The sequence below is a fragment of the Bombina bombina genome, chromosome 3 (assembly GCF_027579735.1).
Source record: "Bombina bombina isolate aBomBom1 chromosome 3, aBomBom1.pri, whole genome shotgun sequence".
NCBI classification, from domain to species: Eukaryota; Metazoa; Chordata; class Amphibia; order Anura; family Bombinatoridae; genus Bombina; species Bombina bombina.
Window position 1 is genome coordinate 995905656 of NC_069501.1, and position 18998 is coordinate 995924653.

Genomic DNA, 18998 nt, shown 5'->3' on the forward strand with positions numbered 1-18998 from the left:
CTCACTTTGGACACCATTCTCTCCTTTAATCGGACATTAACATTGGATTTTCATTTGGACACTATTTGATCCCAGCCACTCATTTCATTCATAATCATATTTATCTACTTATGTTTACCCATTTTTTTGTTTTAGACATAGTCGGCTAGATTTAGAGTTTTGTCTGTAAAAACCTGCGGCTCTAATGCTCCTTTTTTTTCAAGCGCACCCTTAAGCCAACGCTGGTATTATGAGTTATCTGAATGGCTGCGTTAGCCTCAGAAAAGTGAGCGTTGAGCAAAATTTAGCTCCACTTCAACCCTCAATACCAGCATTGCTTACGGTAGCGGTAGGCTGGAAAAACGTGCTCGTGCACGATATCCCCATAGGAAACAATGGGGCTGAGCTGGCTGAAAAAAAACCTAAACACTTGCAAAAAAGCAGCGTTCAGCTCCTAACGCAGCCCCATTGTTTCCTATGGCGAAACACTTTCTAAGTCTACATCTAACACCCTAACATTAACCCCGAGTCTAAACACCCCTAACCTTACACTTATTAACCCCTAATCTGCCACCCCCGCTATCGCTGACACCTGCATTTTATTATTAACCCCTAATCTGCAGCTCCGGACACCGCCGCCACCTACATTATCCCTATGAACCCCTAATCTGCTGTCCCTAATATCGCCGACACCTACATTATATTTATTAACCCCTAATCTGCCCCCCAACGTCGCCGCCACCTACCTACACTTATTAACCCCTAATCTGCCGACCGGACATCGCTGCCACTATAATAAATGTATTAACCCCTAAACCGCCACACTCCCGCCTCGCAAACGCTATAATACATTTTATTAACCCCTAATCTGCCCTCCCTAACATCGCCGCCACCTACCTACAATTATTAACCCCTAATCTCCTGCCCCCCTAAATTAAATATAATTTAAATAAAACGAAATAAATTTACTATAATTAAATAAATTATTCCTATTTAAAACTAAATACTTACCTATAAAATAAACCCTAATATAGCTACAATATAACTAATAGTTACATTGTATCTATTTTAGGATTTATATTTATTTACAGGCAACTTTGTATTTATTTTAACTAGGTACAATAGCTATTAAATAGTTAATAACTATTTAATAGCTACCTAGTTAAAATAATTACAAAATTACCTGTAAAATAAATCCTAACCTAAGTTACAAATACACCTAACACTACACTATCAATAAATTAATTAAATAAATTACCTACAATGATCTAAAATCAAATACAATTAAATCAACTAAACTATATTACAAAAAAAAACAAACACTAAATTACAAAAAATAAAAAAATATTACAAGATTTTTAATCTAATTACACCTAATCTAAGCCCCCTAATAAAATAAAAAAGCCCCCAAAAATAATAAAATGCCCTACCCTATCCTAAATTACAAAGTAATTAGCTCTTTTACCAGCCCTTAAAAGGGCTTTTTGCGAGGCATTGCCCCAATGTACAATACCCCCCCAACATTACAACCCACCACCCACATACCCCTAATCTAAAACCCACCCAAACCCCCCTTAAATAAAAAACTAACACTAACCCCCTGAAGATCTCCCTACCTTGAGTCGTCTTCACCCAGCCGAGCAGAATTCTTCATCCAAGCGGGGCAGAAGAGGTCTTCCATCCGGTTGAAGTCTTCATCCAAGCGGCATCTTCTATCTTCATCCATCCGGAGCGGCAGCATCCTGAAGACCTACAACGCGGAACATCCATCCTGGCCGACGACTTCCCGACGAATGATGGTTCCTTTAAATGACGTCATCCAAGATGGCGTCCCTCGAATTCCGATTGGCTGATAGGATTCTATCAGCCAATCGGAATTAAGGTGGGAAAAATCCGATTGGCTGATGTAATTAGCCAATCGGATTGAAGTTCAATCCGATTGGCTGATTGGATCAGCCAATAGAATTGACCTCGCATTCTATTGGCTGATCCAATCAGCCAATCGGATTTAACTTCAATACGATTGGCTGATTACATCAGCCAATCAGATTTTTCCTACCTTAATTCCAATTGGCTGATAGAATCCTATCAGCCAATCTGAATTCAAGGGACGCCATCTTGGATGACATCATTTAAAGGAACCGTCATTCGTCGGGAAGTCGTCGGCCAGGATGGATGTTCTGCGTCGGAGGTCTTCAGGATGCTGCCGCTCCGCTCCGGATGGACGAAGATAGAAGATGCCGCTTGGATGAAGACTTCAACCGGATAGAGGACCTCTTCTGCCCCGCTTGGATGAAGAATTCTGCTCGGCTGGGTGAAGACGACTCAAGGTAGGGAGATCTTCAGGGGGTTAGTGTTAGTTTTTTTAAGGGGGGTTTGGGTGGGTTTTAGAGTAGGGGTATGTGGGTGGTGGGTTGTAATGTTGGGGAGGTATTGTATTTTTATTTACAGGTAAAAGAGCTGATTACTTTGGGGCAATGCCCCGCAAAAAGCCATTTTAAGGGCTGGTAAAAGAGCTGATTACTTTGTAATTTAGGATAGGGTAGGGCATTTTATTATTTTGGGGGGCTTTTTTATTTTATTAGGGGGCTTAGATTAGGTGTAATTAGTTAAAACTTCTTGTAATTTTTTTTTATTTTCTGTAATTTAGTGTTTGTTTTTGTACTATAGTTTAGTTAATTTAATTGTATTTAATTGTAGGTAGTTTAGTTAATTAATTTAATTATAGAGTAGTGTAATTGTAACTTAGGTTAGGATTTATTTTACAGGTAATTTTGTCTTTATTTTAGCTAGGTAGTTATTAAATAGTTAAAAACTATTTAATAACTATTGTACCTAGTTAAAATAAATACAAAGTTGCAAGTAAAATAAAAATAAATCCTAAAATAGCTATAATGTAACTATTAGTTATATTGTAGCTATATTAGGGTTTATTTTATAGGTAAGTATTTAGTTTTAAATAGGAATAATTTATTTAATTATACTAAATTTAGTTTGTTTTATTTAAATTATATTTAACTTAGGGGGGGTGTTAGGGTTAGACTTAGGTTTAGGGGTTAATAACTTTATTATAGTAGCGGCGGCGTTGGAAGCGGGAGATTAGGGGTTAATAATTGTAGGTAGGTGGTGGCGATGTTAGGGAGGGCATATTAGGGGTTAATACTCTTTATTATAGTGTTTGCGGGGCGGGAGTGCGGCGGTTTAGGGGTTAATACATTTATTATAGTGGCGGCGATTTCCAGTCGGCAGATTAGGGGTTAATAAGTATAGGTAGGTGGCGGCGACGTTGGGGGAGGCAGATTAGGGGTTAATAAATATAATATAGGTGTCAGCGATGTTAGGGGCAGCAGATTAGGGGTTCATAGGTAGAATGTAGGTGGCGGCGATGTCCGGTCGGCAGATTAGGGGTTAAATAATTTTATTATAGTGTTTGCGATGTGGGGGGGCCTCGGTTTAGGGGTTCATAGGTAGTTTATGGGTGTTAGTGTACTTTGTAGCACGGTAGTTAACAACTTTATGTTTCGGCGTTAGCCCATAAAACTCTTAACTACTGACATTTTTAGGCGGTAGGAGTCTTGGCGGTAGAGGCTGTACTTCTCACTTCTTCCAAGACTCGTAATACCGGCATTAAGCAAATCCCATAGAAAAGATAGGATACGCAATTGACGTAAGGGGATTTGCTGTATCCAAAAGTCGCAGAAGAAAAGTGAGCAGTACACCTGTACCTACCTGACTCGTAATACCAGCGGGCGTTAAAAAGCAGCGTTAGGACCCCTTAACGCTGCTTTTTAAGGCTAACGCAGAACTAAATCTAGGTGTATGGATCCATAATTGATATTTCTGTATTTGTATTTTTATCATGTTGATTTGATTTTTGGATTGTTTTAACTGCATCGTTTGATTTTATTGCATTTATTGTGCACTTGTATTGTATTAAATTTCATTTAACTACATCTCACTAGTCTCAAGGACCACTATATCCTGTTCAGGGACAGACATCACTCTAGTTACCTCAGCCTTTGCAGGGGCTTTGCACATCACACTACTATTTATTCACTTTTCATCTGGCCGGCTAGGAGGCCTTTGTACAAAGCTAGAGGTCATATCCCGGACGCTTGGTCTAAACCCTCACTTAACAATCAGTTTAAAAATCTACCCGTCTCCCTCTTGATCTAAGAAAGTGTATAAAACACAGGCAGAAGCCCCAATAGGACCCCCAACAGAGTCCAAAAATAAAATGAACCACAAATTTTAGGTTAACTCCTTCAAACCCATAAAGGAAAATGAACCCCTAAGTCTCCTGTTATATAATACGTTTTTTTTGTGCCTGTACACTGCCCTAATAAAATCCTTCATTAAGGATTAAAGAGACAGTTTAGTCAAAATTAAACTTTAATGATTCAGATAGGGCATGACATTTTAAACAACTTTCCAATTGACTTTTATCATTAAATTTGATTTGTTCCCTTGGTGGTATTTTTGAAGAGCTAAACCTAGGTAGGCTCAAACTGATTTCTTAACAGTTGAAAACCGCCTCTTAGCTCAGAGCATTTTGAAAGTTTTTCACAGTTAGACAGTACTAGTTCATGTGTGTCATATAGATAACATTGTGCGCACTCCCATGGAGTTATTTAGGAGTCTGCACTGATTGGCTAAACTGCATGTCTGTCAAAAGCATTGAGATAAGGGAGCAGTCTGCAGAGGCTTAGATATAAGGTAATCACAGAGGTTAAACATATATTAATATAACTGGGATGGTTATGCAAAACTGTGGAATGGGTAATAAAGGGATTATCTATCTTTTAAAACAATAAAAATTCTGGTGTAGACTGTCCCTTTAAGCATATCACAAATAAATAATGCAGATAATCCTCTTAAGTGCAAGTCTCCAAGACCTAGAAGACAAGGCATTTACCTGCAATCCAGCTGTCCGGCAGAAAGACAGCTCACAAGGCATGAAAGGACACATTCTCCTGACAGAGACCTGTAGAAAAAGAAAGTACAGAGTAACCAACTCTGGCTTCAACACCAAGGGCAGCAAATATGTTAGAAAGTAGTGAGGTGGTCCTTGCTCAGGTTTCTAACTGCTTTAAAGCCACCACTACTCTTACTCAAGAGATTGACGTGGACACAGCTAAACCCGAATCCTTGCTTGCAGGGAAAAGTACCCAAAAAAGGAATCAATATCTTCAGACACCAAACTTCCCCTCCTCCATTGACAGAGGCTAAGAGAATGACTGGGGGTTATGGGTAAGGAAAGTAACACTTAACAGCTTTGCTGTGTTGTTCTTTGCCTCCTCCTGCTGGCCAGGAGTGAATATTCCACTAGTTATTGAAATGACGTTGTGGACTCTCCATGTCTTAGGAAAGAAATATTTTTTCTAGTGCAACCTGTGTCACACTTTAGCAAATTTTTTATATCATTGCTCTTTTCTTCTTTTTTGGTAATTTTGAGAACACTGCTTACCCATAGGCACCCATCTAGTGGGAGATAAAATAGAATCTAGTAGAATGCAAAACCAGTGCTAAAACATATCAGCAGAGGAAATTAAATAGGGATATTCCAACGTATCAAAAGTAGGAGGCAAAGGACATGTCCCTGCAACACCTGTACTAACTCCCATAAAGTCTAATTGTGCCACTACCAAATATTTCCAATACATCCCTCTGTCAAACAGCAGCACTCTCAGGGGTAAATGGGCCTCAACTCAGTCTGAGAACCCCTGTCATAGTAAAACATCTGGAGCACCTTCATTCTTCAACTACCTCTAGCGAAGGCAAAGACAAGCCTAGTTATCATTGAGGTGGGAGGGGGTTATAGGGCTCATGTAGTTTGGGAATATTTGCCTTCTCCTAGTGGTCAGAAAAAGTAATTCCCAGTAATGGACTGTGAACGCTCACCACCTGTACGAAAGAAAAGAAGGTTCAGAGTGAAGATATGGATACAATATGGACAAAGATAAGGTTTTGGCTATACACGATAAAAAGAAGGTAAAGAAAAAGGACACCCTCCAATTGCTGGAATCTTTTACTTAACATGAGCCCTAATCTGCAATATAATTTGCAAGTCCTGAAAAGTGCTCTGCCTTCACAGAAATGCTCCTGTCTACATACCTTGCATAAAATCTTTCATAATGAGATACTCACAATACAGTACATCAGAAAAAGAAAGGACTATAAAAGAGCCAGTCAGAAGTTCTAGGCAATTGCTTTGAAAGAGTTTTTCTTTCAGAGGCCATATGCCTCTTGGAATGAAGGGATCACACCTTGCTCCCAAACAAAAGCAACTGGCGCCTGATTCAATAAATAAATGTTGAGATTTGCCAAGAATTCCTCTCCCGTTCTAAGCATCTGTATGAGAAAACCACCAAGCTTCCAATAATAAATTAATACGATGAGAGTAAGAAAGTCCAAGGTGCAAGTGTGAGCACTTTAAGCACTGGAATTTTCAACAGTCAAGAGAGGCTGGGTGGCAGGATGTAATATAGACCAACGTCCTAAAGCTTTGGACATTTTTCAAAAAACAATTGAGGAAAAACTTACTGCGCTTAGTGAAAAAAATTCAAAGAAAACTAATAACTCTTCTAATTTGACATCTAGTGAAAAACATGCGTTGAAAAGTCTGTCTGATAATGATTCAATCCTCATTAGACCCTCAGACAAAGGGGGTAATGTAGTCATCCTTAACAAAACAGACTATATAATGGAAGCTAAGAGGCAACTGGACGATAAAGAGGTATACAGCAAACTACAGACTAATCCCACAAAGTTATACAAAAATTAATTGGTAGGTATTGTTCTGTTTGCTAAACATAATAATATAATCAGTGCTGCTACTAAAGATGCACTTATACCTTTTCATCCAGTGGCCCCCATCTTCCATTATTTCCCAAAAATACACAAAAACCGTGTGTGTCCTCCAGGGCGTCCCATTATCGCAGGGATTGGTTCCCTGAATGAACCTTTGAGTGATCTGATAGACACTTTTTACAACCTTTAGTTAAAGGACTTCTAACCTACATACAAGACACAACTGCAATTCTAACTAAATTAGACAAAGTGAGATGGGAACCTAGTTACAGATTTCTAGTGGTGGATGTCACCTCTCTCTACACCTGTATACAAAACAACAAGGGTATGGTTGCTATAGAATTTTTCCTTGATTCATATAGTGAATATGATTCAGCCACTAAAACTTTTATCCTAAGAGCCATTGAATATCTCTTAACGCATATTTTTTTTATGTTTGGCACTGAGTTCTTTCTCCAAAGGCGTGGAACAGCAATGGGGGCTAAGTTTGCCCCCTCCTATGCCAACCTCTTTATGGGGTGGTGGGAGCTGTTCCACGTCTTTGGAGAGAGAAATCCCTTCAGGAATAGAATCAAGCATTTCTATAGGTATATTGATGACCTGTTCTTTATATTTGAGGGAAGTGAATCTGAAGCAGATTCCTTTTGTGAGTTTTTGAAACATAATGCTGATGGAATTAGATTTGTGGGAGAGAACAGTGCAGAAACCATCAACTTCCTAGATTTAAAGATGTCTGCCAATATGTCTGAGAACAGAATTGAAACTAGCCTTTATAGAAAGCCTACTGCAGGCAATACTCTCCTGTCATTTAAATCTTGCCATCCCAAACACGTACTTAGGGGCATCCCAAAGGGAGAGTACATCAGGGCAAGGAGAAACTGTACAAATGAAGAACAATATGAGGAAAATAGCAAGATAATCACCAAAAGATTGAAACAAAGAGGCTACACTGATAATATTCTGGATGCAGCCAAAGAGAGTATAAAGGATATACCCAGGGAGCATTTCCTTAAATACAGAGAGAAAGAAAACAGGCAATCCATGAATACAGCACCAAAATTTATAACTACCTATAGTACAGACTACTATAAAATCTGTGATATAATAAGGGAGAGTGTTCCCATTTTGTACACAGATCCTATCCTGAAGGAGATAGTGCAGCAGGGAATTAATTTCATACCCAAGAGGGGCAAAACTCTAGCAAATCATCTATTACCTTCTGATATGATGAATAAAACTAATACTAACTGGCTAAGAGGAAAGAAAGGCTTTTATAAATGTAGGAGAAGAAATTCTACAACCTGTGACCATGTCTTAGAGGGTGACACTTTTCATTCCAGCACAACACAAAATGATCACAAGATTAATTTTTACATTAATTGCAATACCACTCATGTGGTTTATCTTTTAACATGCAAAATTTGCAATTATCAGTATGTAGGTAAAACGAAGCGTCCCATCAAAGACAGGTTCTTAGAACATTTACGGTCTGGGAAGGATGATAAATCAGACACTCCAATATCTAGACATTTTAAAAGTCTTCATAACTCAGATATGTCAAGTTTAACTTTACAGGGAATTGATCTTGTACCCCATTGGAGAAGAGGGGGCAACAGGGAAGATAAATTAAATAAAAGAGAGGTCTACTGGATTTTTTCACTCAAGACAAGTAACCCTCAAGGTTTAAATATGAGAAGGGACCTTGATTTATTTACTTAATAATTGCATTTCTTCTTTGCATGTAATCACATATTGTCTCCAAGCATTCCTTCCCCCTTAATAAATAGGGTCTACACATACTTTATGACGTTTTGTTTCTAATATCCATGGCTTTAAATTAGGATAATTTTTATGTACATTTCTTTCATATCATGTAAAACAAAATTTATATAGCTGTAGTGGAATATATATTATTCTCCATTATTATAGCTACATATAGCTTCAAGTATTCCTTATATAAACATGTGACAGTACCTTATAGTCATTATGTATGATAGATTTATATATTTCAAATTGTTTGAAGTTGCTAATTATTCTAGAAGCTGTTATTTTAGCGTTATTTGCAATAATTACTATTACTTATATAGTTTGTGGATAGCTATAAGCCAATGTCTGACTTGTTATTACATTCATTTTGAAACTATCGAGTCTATAAATTAAAGTATACATTTAATGGTCCATTGTTAACTTTACCACTACATAAATTATACTGTGTCTTTAAATCAGTGGTATAAGTAAAGGTGTGTCAGACTAGTTCCATATGCAGTGAACAAGTGAGCATGCTCACAAAACATGTCTGCTTGACTACCTGACACACCTGTGTTGTTTTTATCTGTGAGTCTGCTGGGCCTGTGAGCTCTGCTACATGTTTTTAACGCTGTGCCTAAATAAACTAATAGTAACTTTTACCTGAAATTGATCGTCTCTGTGGTGCGCCCTATTACTGGACCAACCTTTGGCCTCTGGATAGAGTAGTTTAGTAACAGCGGAACAGCAGAAGTAGTAACAGGAACTGGTCAGGAGTCATTGACAAAAGATAGCAAGGTGTGGCACCAAAAGAGCAGATAATGCCAAAACAACCCAGGTCAGAAAGCCATAGTTCAAATAGTCAAACAAGGTACAAAGGAAAAGAGACAATGCAAGGTCAATCAACGCAAAAACAAAAACACCCTAGTTAAATCTCTGCAACAATCAATAAACAGGGTTCATAGAGCTCTATCAGTGGTGGTTCTACGGAGGTGCTTTGTACATACAAACACACATGTAGTACCCCATTGAGCTGTGAAGGGTTCCATATATTATGTGTCCTCTCTTTCAACTTTTTCACCACCTTTGTTAGCCCCCCCCCCCAAATATCAGGTTCTATAATGGCCACTGGTTACTATTTAAAGCAAAAAACACACCTAAGAGGAGATAATTACATAGTACATAAAACACATCAAAAACTATGTAAAACACCACGATGCAGCAAACAATTACACAAAAAGTTGTCACATGAGAAAAAGGTAAACAAAGTTATTGCATGACAAGTAACCCTACTATTCTAGCTACAGTCCGGTTATAAATCTGAAGACATAAAGTATAAAAGAGTACTGCTAATGGAAAGGGTTGTGGACCTTAAAAAACAACTTACCGTTTCAGCAAACAATGCAGCAATTCATCCAGTCTTTCAATCAGGAGACGTGGGTCTGTTTTTAAGGGGTCATTGGCGTAAGTAACCATACAAGCAAGCTGAACAAGAAAATCCAGAATATGTCGTAGCTGGAAGAATGCCTCAACTGTCTTTGTTATCCTGCATGATACAGAAAAAAAATAATAAGACAAGGGAAAAAAACATGCAAACAATATTAGACTTGCCAGTACATTGGTTTCTTCAACATATCACTTGGTATGGAGTTAATATAGATGGTATATTAGTTTCTTGCATTCTAAGAGAGGCCTTCAACGGTCTTTAGTAGCTTGCACAAAAGTTTTGTTGACAAAAATCAACATTCAGTTAAACAGCAGGAGAGTGGAAGAGAAAAAGGTAAAACCAGCCACAGATGAGAGAAATAACTGAGGACTGAGAGCAGACAACTCATATATACAAGGGTAGGATGCACAAGGGATGCTTGGGTAGAACTGTTTAGGGGAAATGAGAAAATATGTGAAAATTACTGATATGAATTAATTTCCATTATTCTTGGTTCACCATAATAGCATGTACTAAGAAAAATAAACAAATACAATAGCATGTACAAAAACAGAAAACACAGATTCAGAAAAACCTTTTAAAATACAATATATTCAAAAGTAAACGCAGTAAAATCTTATATATCAACAGAAATATACATCACTGAGATTGACATAGCTTAAGGGTTGCCTCATAGCAGAATTACATCCATTTTTGTTTAGAAGTGGATTCCTGTGGATTGTATACCTTTTCAGGAGCATTAAAAAACAAAATTAAGTAATCAATTACTAGTGGGAATATCACTCCTGGCCAGCAGTAGGATGCAAAGAGCACCACAGCAAAGCTATTAAGTGTCACTCCCCTACCCATAATCCCCAGTCATTCGACTGAAGGGAAATGGAAATAGGAATAACACAAAGGTGTAGAGGTGCCTGAGGTTTAGTAAAAAATAAGTGTCTTAAAAAACAGGGTGGGGTCGTGGACATATCCAGAAAGAAAGAAATTTATCAGGTAAGCATAAATTTTGTTTTCTTTCCTAAAATATGGTGAGTCTACGACGTCATTCAATTACTAGTGGGAAACAATACCCAAGCTAGAGCACACAGATGACTAGGGAGGGAACACAAGACAGGCAGACCTAAATAGAAGGCACCACCACTTGAAGAACCTTTCTCCCAAAAGAAGCCTTAGTCGAGGAAAAAGTATCAAATTTGTAAAATTTTGAAAAAGTATGCAGAGAGGACTGAGTTGCAGCCTTGCAAATCTGCTCCACAGAAGCTTCATTTTTGAAAGCCCAAGAAGACAAGATAGCCCTAGTGGAATGAGCTGTTATTCTCTCGGGAGGCTGCTGTTCAGCAATCTCACAAGCAAAACAGATCATACTTCTCAACCAGAGAGAAATAAGTAACAGTAGCTTTCTGACCTTTACGTTTTCCAGCGAAACAAACAAACAGGGCAGAAGACTGACGAAAATCCTTAGTTGCCTGTAGGTATAATTTTAGAGCATGCACAATGTCCAGGTTGTGCAACAAATGTTCCTTATGAGAAGAAAGATTAGGACATAGAGAAGGAACAACAATTTCCTGATTAATATTTCTGTCCGAAACCACTTTAGGAAGAAAACCCAACTTAGTACGAAGTCCCGCCTTATCAGCATGGAAGATAAGGCGAATCACACTGCAAAGCTGAGAGTTCCGAGACTCTACGAGCAGAAGAAATAGCAATAAGAAACAAAACCTTCCAAAATAACAACTTGATATCTACAGAATGCAATGGTTTAAACGGAGCCTACTGCAAAACTTTAAGAACAAGGTTAAGGCTCCAAGGAGGAGCAACAGACTTAAAAACAGGCCTGATTCTTACCAGAGCCTGACAAAAGGATTAAACATCTGGCACATCTGCAAGACACTTGTGTAACAAAATAGATAAAGCAGAAATCTGACCCTTCAGAGAACTGACTGACAATCCCTTTACCAGACCTTCCTGGAGAAAAGACAATCCTAGGAATCCTAACCCTACTCCAAGAGTAGCCTTTGGATTCACACCAATAAAGATATTTACACTATATCTTATGGTAAATCTTTCTAGTAACCGGCTTGCAAGCCTGAATCATGGTCACAATGACCGACCCTTAGACAGAATTAAGCATTCAATCTCCAAGCAGTCAGCTTCAGAGAAACGAGATTTGGATGAAGGAAGGGAGGTGGTCTCCAAGGTGAGAGAGATGACATCTCCACTAGGTCTGCAAACCAGATCCTGCAAGGCCACGCAGGGGATATTAGAATCACTGATGCCCTCTCCTGTTTGATATGAGCAATGACTTGTGGAAGTAGAGCAAATGGAGAAAACCGGTATGCCAACCTGAAAACCCAAGGAAAAGCCAGAGCATCTATGAGAAGGGCCTGTGGATCTCTTGACCTTGAACCGTACCTTGCAAGCTTGGTGTTCTGACAGGACGCCATCAGATCTAACTCCGGCACCCCCCACCCCCCCCATTTGAGGACTGCTCAGAAAATCAGCTTCCCAGTTGTCTACTCCTGGAATGGATGGCAGATAGACAGCAATTGTGGGTCTCTGCCCACTGAAGAATCCGAGTAACCGCCTTCATGGCTAAAGAACTCCAAGTTCCTCCCTGGTGATTGATGTAAGACACAGAGGTTATGTTGTCTGACTGGAACCTGATAAACTGGGCTGAGGTCAACTGAGGCCAAGCCAATAGAGCATTGTAAATCGCCCTCAACTCCAAGATGTTGATGGGAAGAGCAGACTCCTTCTGAGTCCAAAGGCCCTGAGTGTTTAACGAGTTCCAGACTGCTCTCCAGCCCAGCAGGCTGGCGTCCGTGGTCACGATGACCCAGGAAGGTCTCCGAAAGTATGTGCCCTGAGACAGATGTTCTTGAGAAATCCACCATGGGAGAGGATCCCTTGATGACTGATCTAACTCTATTCTCTGAGATAGATCCACATGGTTGCCATTCCATTGTCTGAGCATGCACAACTGGAGAGCTCTCAAATGGAATCGAGCAAAAGGAATGATGTCCATGGAAGCCGCCATAAGACCAATAACCTCCAAACAATGAGCCACTAAAGGATGAGCAGAAGCCTAAAGAGAGGGGCAAGATGAAATTATTTTGTTTTTCCTGACCTCTGTCACAAAAATCTTCATCAATAGAGAATCTATTATGGTCCCTAAGACTACTACTCTTGTAGCAGGGGAAAGGGAGCTTTTTCCAGATTCAGATTTAATCCGTGGGAACAAAGAAAAGACAACAATATCTCTGTGTGAAATTTTGCTAGTTGAAAAGATGGCACCTGAACCAATATGTCATCCAGGTAGTGTGCCACAGCAATTCAACGAGAATGGAACACTGCCAAAAGAGCCCCCAGAACCTTTGAAAAAAATTTTGGGTGCCGTGGCTAGACCAAATGGAAGGGCCACGAACTGATTATGTTAGTCCAGAAAGGCAAATCTCAGGAATCTGTGATGGTCTCTGTTAATAGGAACATGAAGATACGCATCCTTTAGGTTTATGATTGTCATGAACTGACCCTCTTGTACTAAAGGAAGAATGGAGCGTATAGTCTTTATCTTGAAGGATGGAACTTTGAGAAACTTGTTTATACACTTCAAGTCTAGAATGGGACTGAAAGTTGCCTCTTTTTTTAGGAACCACAAATAGGTTGGAGTAGAACCCGAGACCCTGTTCCTGCACTGGAACTATCACTCCCAGGGAGGAAAGATGGCGTATACATTTCAAGAAAGCCTCTCTCTTTATCTGGTCTGCAGATAATCTTGAGAGAAGGAATCTGCCTCTGGCAGGAAAAGTCTTGAATTCCATTTTTAACCATGGGATACTATGTCCACAGTCTAGGGATCTGGGATATCATGTATCCAGGCTTGAGAGAACTGAGAAACTCTGCCCCCCACCTGATCCGATCCAGGATGGGGGGCAAACCCTTCCTGCGGCTTTGGAGTCTGCTGAGGGTTTCTTTGATCGTTTCCCCTTGTTCCAAGACTGATTGGGTTTCCAAGAAGACTGGTATTGTTCCTGCTTGGAAGAAGAAGGGGAAGACTTTACTATGAAGCTACGAAAGGAACAAAAATTACTCTGACATCCTTTAGGCCTATTCTTCTTTTCTTGAGGTAGAAAAGACCCTTTTTTCACCCATAATATCAGAGATAATTTCTTCTAAACCGGGTCCAAACAAGGTTTTGCCTTTGTAAGGAATCGCCAGAAGCTTGACTTTAGAGGAAACGTCCGCAGACCAGGATTTCAACCAGAACGCCCTGCGGGCTAGAACAGCGTAAGTAGAAGTTTTAGCTCCTAGTCTAACAACCTGTAAAATGGCATCTGCAATAAAGGAATTGGCTAATTTAAGAGCTTTAATCCTATCTTGAATTTCATCCAAGGAAGTCTCTACTTGAAGAGAATCAGACAAGGCATCGAACCAATAAGATGCCGCACCTGTCACGGTGGCAATACACACCGCAGGTTGCCATTGGAGACCTTGATGAACATAAATCTTTTTCAAATAAGCTTCCAGCTTCTTGTCCTTCAGATCCTTCCAAGAGCAGCTATCCTCAATAGGAATAGTGTTTCTCTTAGCCAGAGTGGAAATGGTCCCTTCAACTTTGGGTACAGTATACCAAGGTTCTTTAATGGAGTACTCGACAGGAAAAATGTTCATAAAAATTTAAGATAGGGAAAGACACCCATGGTTTCTCCCATTCCAGCGAGATAATCTCCCTAGCACGGTCCGGAACAGGAAAACCTCTGAAGTGGAAGGTTTATCTAAGAAACTATTAAGTTTACTAGATTTCTTAGGAGTGACGACAGGGGTATCAGAGTCATCTAAAGTAGCTAAAACCTTCTTTAACAATACACAAAGTTGTTCAAGCTTAAATCTGAAGGATACCCCCTCAGTCTCAGAAGAAGGAATTATACTGTCCGAATCTGAGATTTCACCCTCAGAAAGTCCCGATGTATCTTCCTCATCAGACTTATAAGAAAGGGCAACTTGGGAAGCAGAACTGAGGACAGGCACCTTACATTCTGAATTTCTAGATTTCCTCTTGCATTTTCCGTGTAATCTGGTAATGACAGCAAATGCCGCAGATACCGCTGAAGATACCTGGGCAGCAATTTCTGCTTTTAAATAAACTCCACTAGGAGTTATAGAGCAACCGCAGGGCAGTGCATGTGACGCCATTGAGGATTGGGACGTAGCAGGAGAAAGCCGAGGTATTATTTTAACAGCATCATCCTGAGAGACATTAGGCTCAAAAATGTTACCTTTATTTTGCAAGGTTTTCTTGACACATGAAGAACAAAATTGAATAGGAGCTGCAATTTGTGCATCTAAACATAATAAGCATGAATTCATGAGAGCAGGCTCTTGCTCTATATCAGACATGTTGTGAAAAAGAAAATAAACTTGTACAGATAAGTTTCAAAGATTTTAATATTCAATTAAAATAATCCAAAGAAAACATTCACTTTAAATTTTATCCCAAATTAGGTTCGATCCCCAGCTAAAATTATGTGAGAAAAGAAAAAACATTTAATAAACAAGTTTTTCCTCAGAAACGTTATGAAGTAAAGCTGGTCATGTGACCGCAACTGCCGAGCACAAATTACTGCTGCGACACAGAGAGGCACTAAAAATAGCTTTCTGGTATACTAGAAATATATGTTTTTTCAAACCAGACCATTTAAAATGTTGCATCGGTTTATTTATAAGGGGAAATGAATAAGCTGCTGAAATAGAAAAATGCAACCTTACTTTCAGTTTAAACTTGTATTGTTTTATCAAGTAAACATTTTACACCTTCTTTTTAAAAAAGTTTAAATGTTAGTTTTGCACATGCTACAGTGCCTGCTTCATGTCCCAGTGTAACCCATACAAAAGGGTTAGGAAAGTACCTTTATACAAGTTCCTTACTACTTTAAAGTCACCACTACCCGACTGCAAGGAATGGCATGGAATACGGCTATACCCCAAAACTTGCTTGTAGATGAAATCAAATTTTTTCTTCAGACACCTAAACTTCACCTCCTCCATGCACCGAGGCAAAGAGAATGACTGGGGGTTGTGGGTAAGGGAGTGATACTTAGCAGTTTAACTGTGGTGCTCTTTGCCTCCTCTTACTGGCCAGGAATTCTTATTTGTAACCTGATCAGCCATGATTACTTAAACAATTCAACATTAATACGCTCTGATATAGGATATGTGTGTGACAGTTAACGAGTGTATGGGCGGCACATATAAGAGGTAAGTTAATATATTAAAAGAGAAAGGCCAAATGTATACAAATATCCTGGAAAATTAAAACTGAACTGATCCTATAGGGGTAGTGCCTGAGTTAAAGCGACTATTGCGTTTTACTTATTGTACTGCGGTGGCATTCCACTCTATGTCAAATGTATGTTATCAGTCATCTTATGTAGGTCATTTCGGTTAGAGGTTATGGTAAAAGGTAAAACAGTATCTACATCTCAGTATTCCGCCGATAGATGTCAAATTACTGTTACTATGTACATTAGTGTTTCTTGAACAGTTATATTTAGCATTATAGTGCAAGGCGGAACAGTCCCTATATAATCGGAATCTACCATTTTGTACCTAATAGGGTTGAGTTATTTAAGTATACTATTGCTATATCCATAAGTAATTCTTAGACTGTTCCATATGAATACGTTCATTATTCCCAAATCCTGATCATATTATTTGATTATTATTATTATTAAAGGATATGGTCCAGTTGATATTCAGTCATTGTTATAGTGTAAATGTAGCATTGTATTATTTAACCATTATTAGGTTTATCTACATAATGGTTTCTCTCCATCTATATAAATTCACCACTCACAAGATACAACAAAATTCATTGTCACTACAATAATAATTATTAAAGTGATACTGACACTTTTTTATAGATAGACCCAATAATTGTTTGTTTCATTCATTCCATTGGGCATAACCATGTTAAGTTTGAAAATCCAATTAGTCTCCTTTTGGAGTAGGATTTTTTCACAGTTGCCACCTCTGATTCCTGACTTTACTTTTTCTAATCCCCAACATTTAAAAGACATTGTTTTGCCCACATGACACTTTAGGAAGTGCTTAGGTACACTGGTAATTTGTATCCCTTTGTCAAGATCTTTTTGAGCATTTTGAATGTTGCTTAAGTGCTCTGTCACCCTGATATCCAGTTTTCGTGTTGTCATACCTATGTAACAACTATCACAGGAACAGGATAGACAGTATATAACATTTGTGCTCTGACAGTTAATGTGGGTTTTTATTTTCTATTTCTTATGGAACGTGTCTGTTATAACTTACTGTTTTACCATGTATTGGCATATTTTGCAATGTCCACAGGGGATAGAACCATTATAGATAGGCTTTTTATTCAAGTTCCTATCAAAGTAGCTTTTAGTCAGATTATCTGTCAAGTATTTAGCCCTTCTGAATGTAAATTATGGTCTATTTGGTAAGAGTGTTTGAATATTTTCATCACTTTTAAGAACATGCCAGTGTTTATTAACAATTGTAGTTAGTTGCTGACTCTGAAGATACATGCTCTCTTGGTTTCAGGAGATCAGACATATCCTTTGCCATCGCCTTTTGATAGGCCCTAGTTAGGAGTTTCTTAGAATAACCACTTTTCAATAATCTGTCTCTTGGGCTGCTTTCTTGAAAGATTCTTGTGTTGTACAGTTTCTTTTGATTCTTAGGTATTCCCCATACAGAAGACCCCTAATGGTAGAGGGGTGGTGATGACTAGTGACATGTAGTATATTATTTGTGGCTGTTGGTTTCCTAAATGCCTCTGTTGTAAGTTGGTCATCAAGCTTATGGATGGTTACATCTAAGAATTCTATCTTTTCTGTACTGATGTTGTGAATCAAGAAGAGCCCAAACGTATTGACATTAAGTATTCTGAAAAAATCCACCAGTAATTAAATTGGTCCCTCCCATACAAACAGAATATCATCTATATACCTAGACCAATGGGAGATGTATTTGGTGTGGTTCCTCAGAGTCTCATGGAAAACCACCAATTCCTCCCACCAGCCCAGGTATATATTTGCATATGTTGGGGCACAAGATGTGCCCATGGCAGTGCCGCAAATTTGTAGGAAAAATTTGTCGTCAAAGACAAAGTAGTTATGAGTGAGAAAAAACTTCAGGAGTTTTATTATAAATTCTTTAGTTTCCACATCAATTTCTTTGTCTTTTTCCAAGTAATCGGCTATTGCTTTAATACCCCATTTGGTCTGTATGTTTGTATATAATGACTCAACATCACAGGTTACAAGTATGGAGTTCTGTTTAATCTGAATGTTTTGAATTTTGTTTAGAATATGCATTGTGTCTCTTTTATAAGAGGGAAGGTGTTCCACTATATTTCTTAATCTAGCGTTGACATGTTTGCTAGCTTTTTCCGTAAGGTACCCGTTTTTTTTTAATTTATTTTTTTAAAACAGTTTTATTGAGGGAATATCAAGTTACAATTTGCACATAGCGAGTAAAGAGTTTCAATACATAATGTAAACAAATTGCAAATACCAGATTTTGCTGTCATCTTTTAAAATAATAACAAACATAACAAATAACATAACCAATAACATTGTCAGAATGATTTAAGTGATTTGAATGCCTCTTCCCTTCATTGACTAAATTAATAAAGGCATCAGCGAGCTTGTTAGATCATCCCTTAAGGTGAAGTGATTAATCCCATCTTCAAGTCAATATACCTTAAATTCCTGATCTTATGTATGACTACCATATTACTTTCATTTGGTTGTATGTGTCACCCCTTTTATTTTTAATATAGACGTATTCCTCCAGATCCAATACCTGGCTAAATTTATGATGCCATTGTTTCAGAGTAGGAATTGGCAAGAAATGTTTTTATAAATCTTTGGTAAGAGATATAAAGTGGCTACCCTTGGATTTACTGTAAGGAATGTGTGTTCTTTTTTGTCAATCAAGTTTCTTGAGAGAGCAGTAATAATCAGTTTGTTGTAGT

General features: G+C 38.4%; 1 protein-coding gene across 2 annotated transcripts in view; it reads right to left on the minus strand.

The window, feature by feature from the left end:
* LOC128654285 (signal transducer and activator of transcription 1-alpha/beta) overlaps positions 1–18998 on the minus strand; it is a 507532-nt gene that overhangs the window by 255511 nt on the left and 233023 nt on the right. For both annotated transcript variants that reach the window (XM_053708137.1, XM_053708138.1), the window contains exon 9: positions 9923–10081. In XM_053708137.1, coding sequence (XP_053564112.1) covers positions 9923–10081 — 159 coding nt within the window. The remainder of the gene's footprint in view (positions 1–9922; positions 10082–18998) is intronic.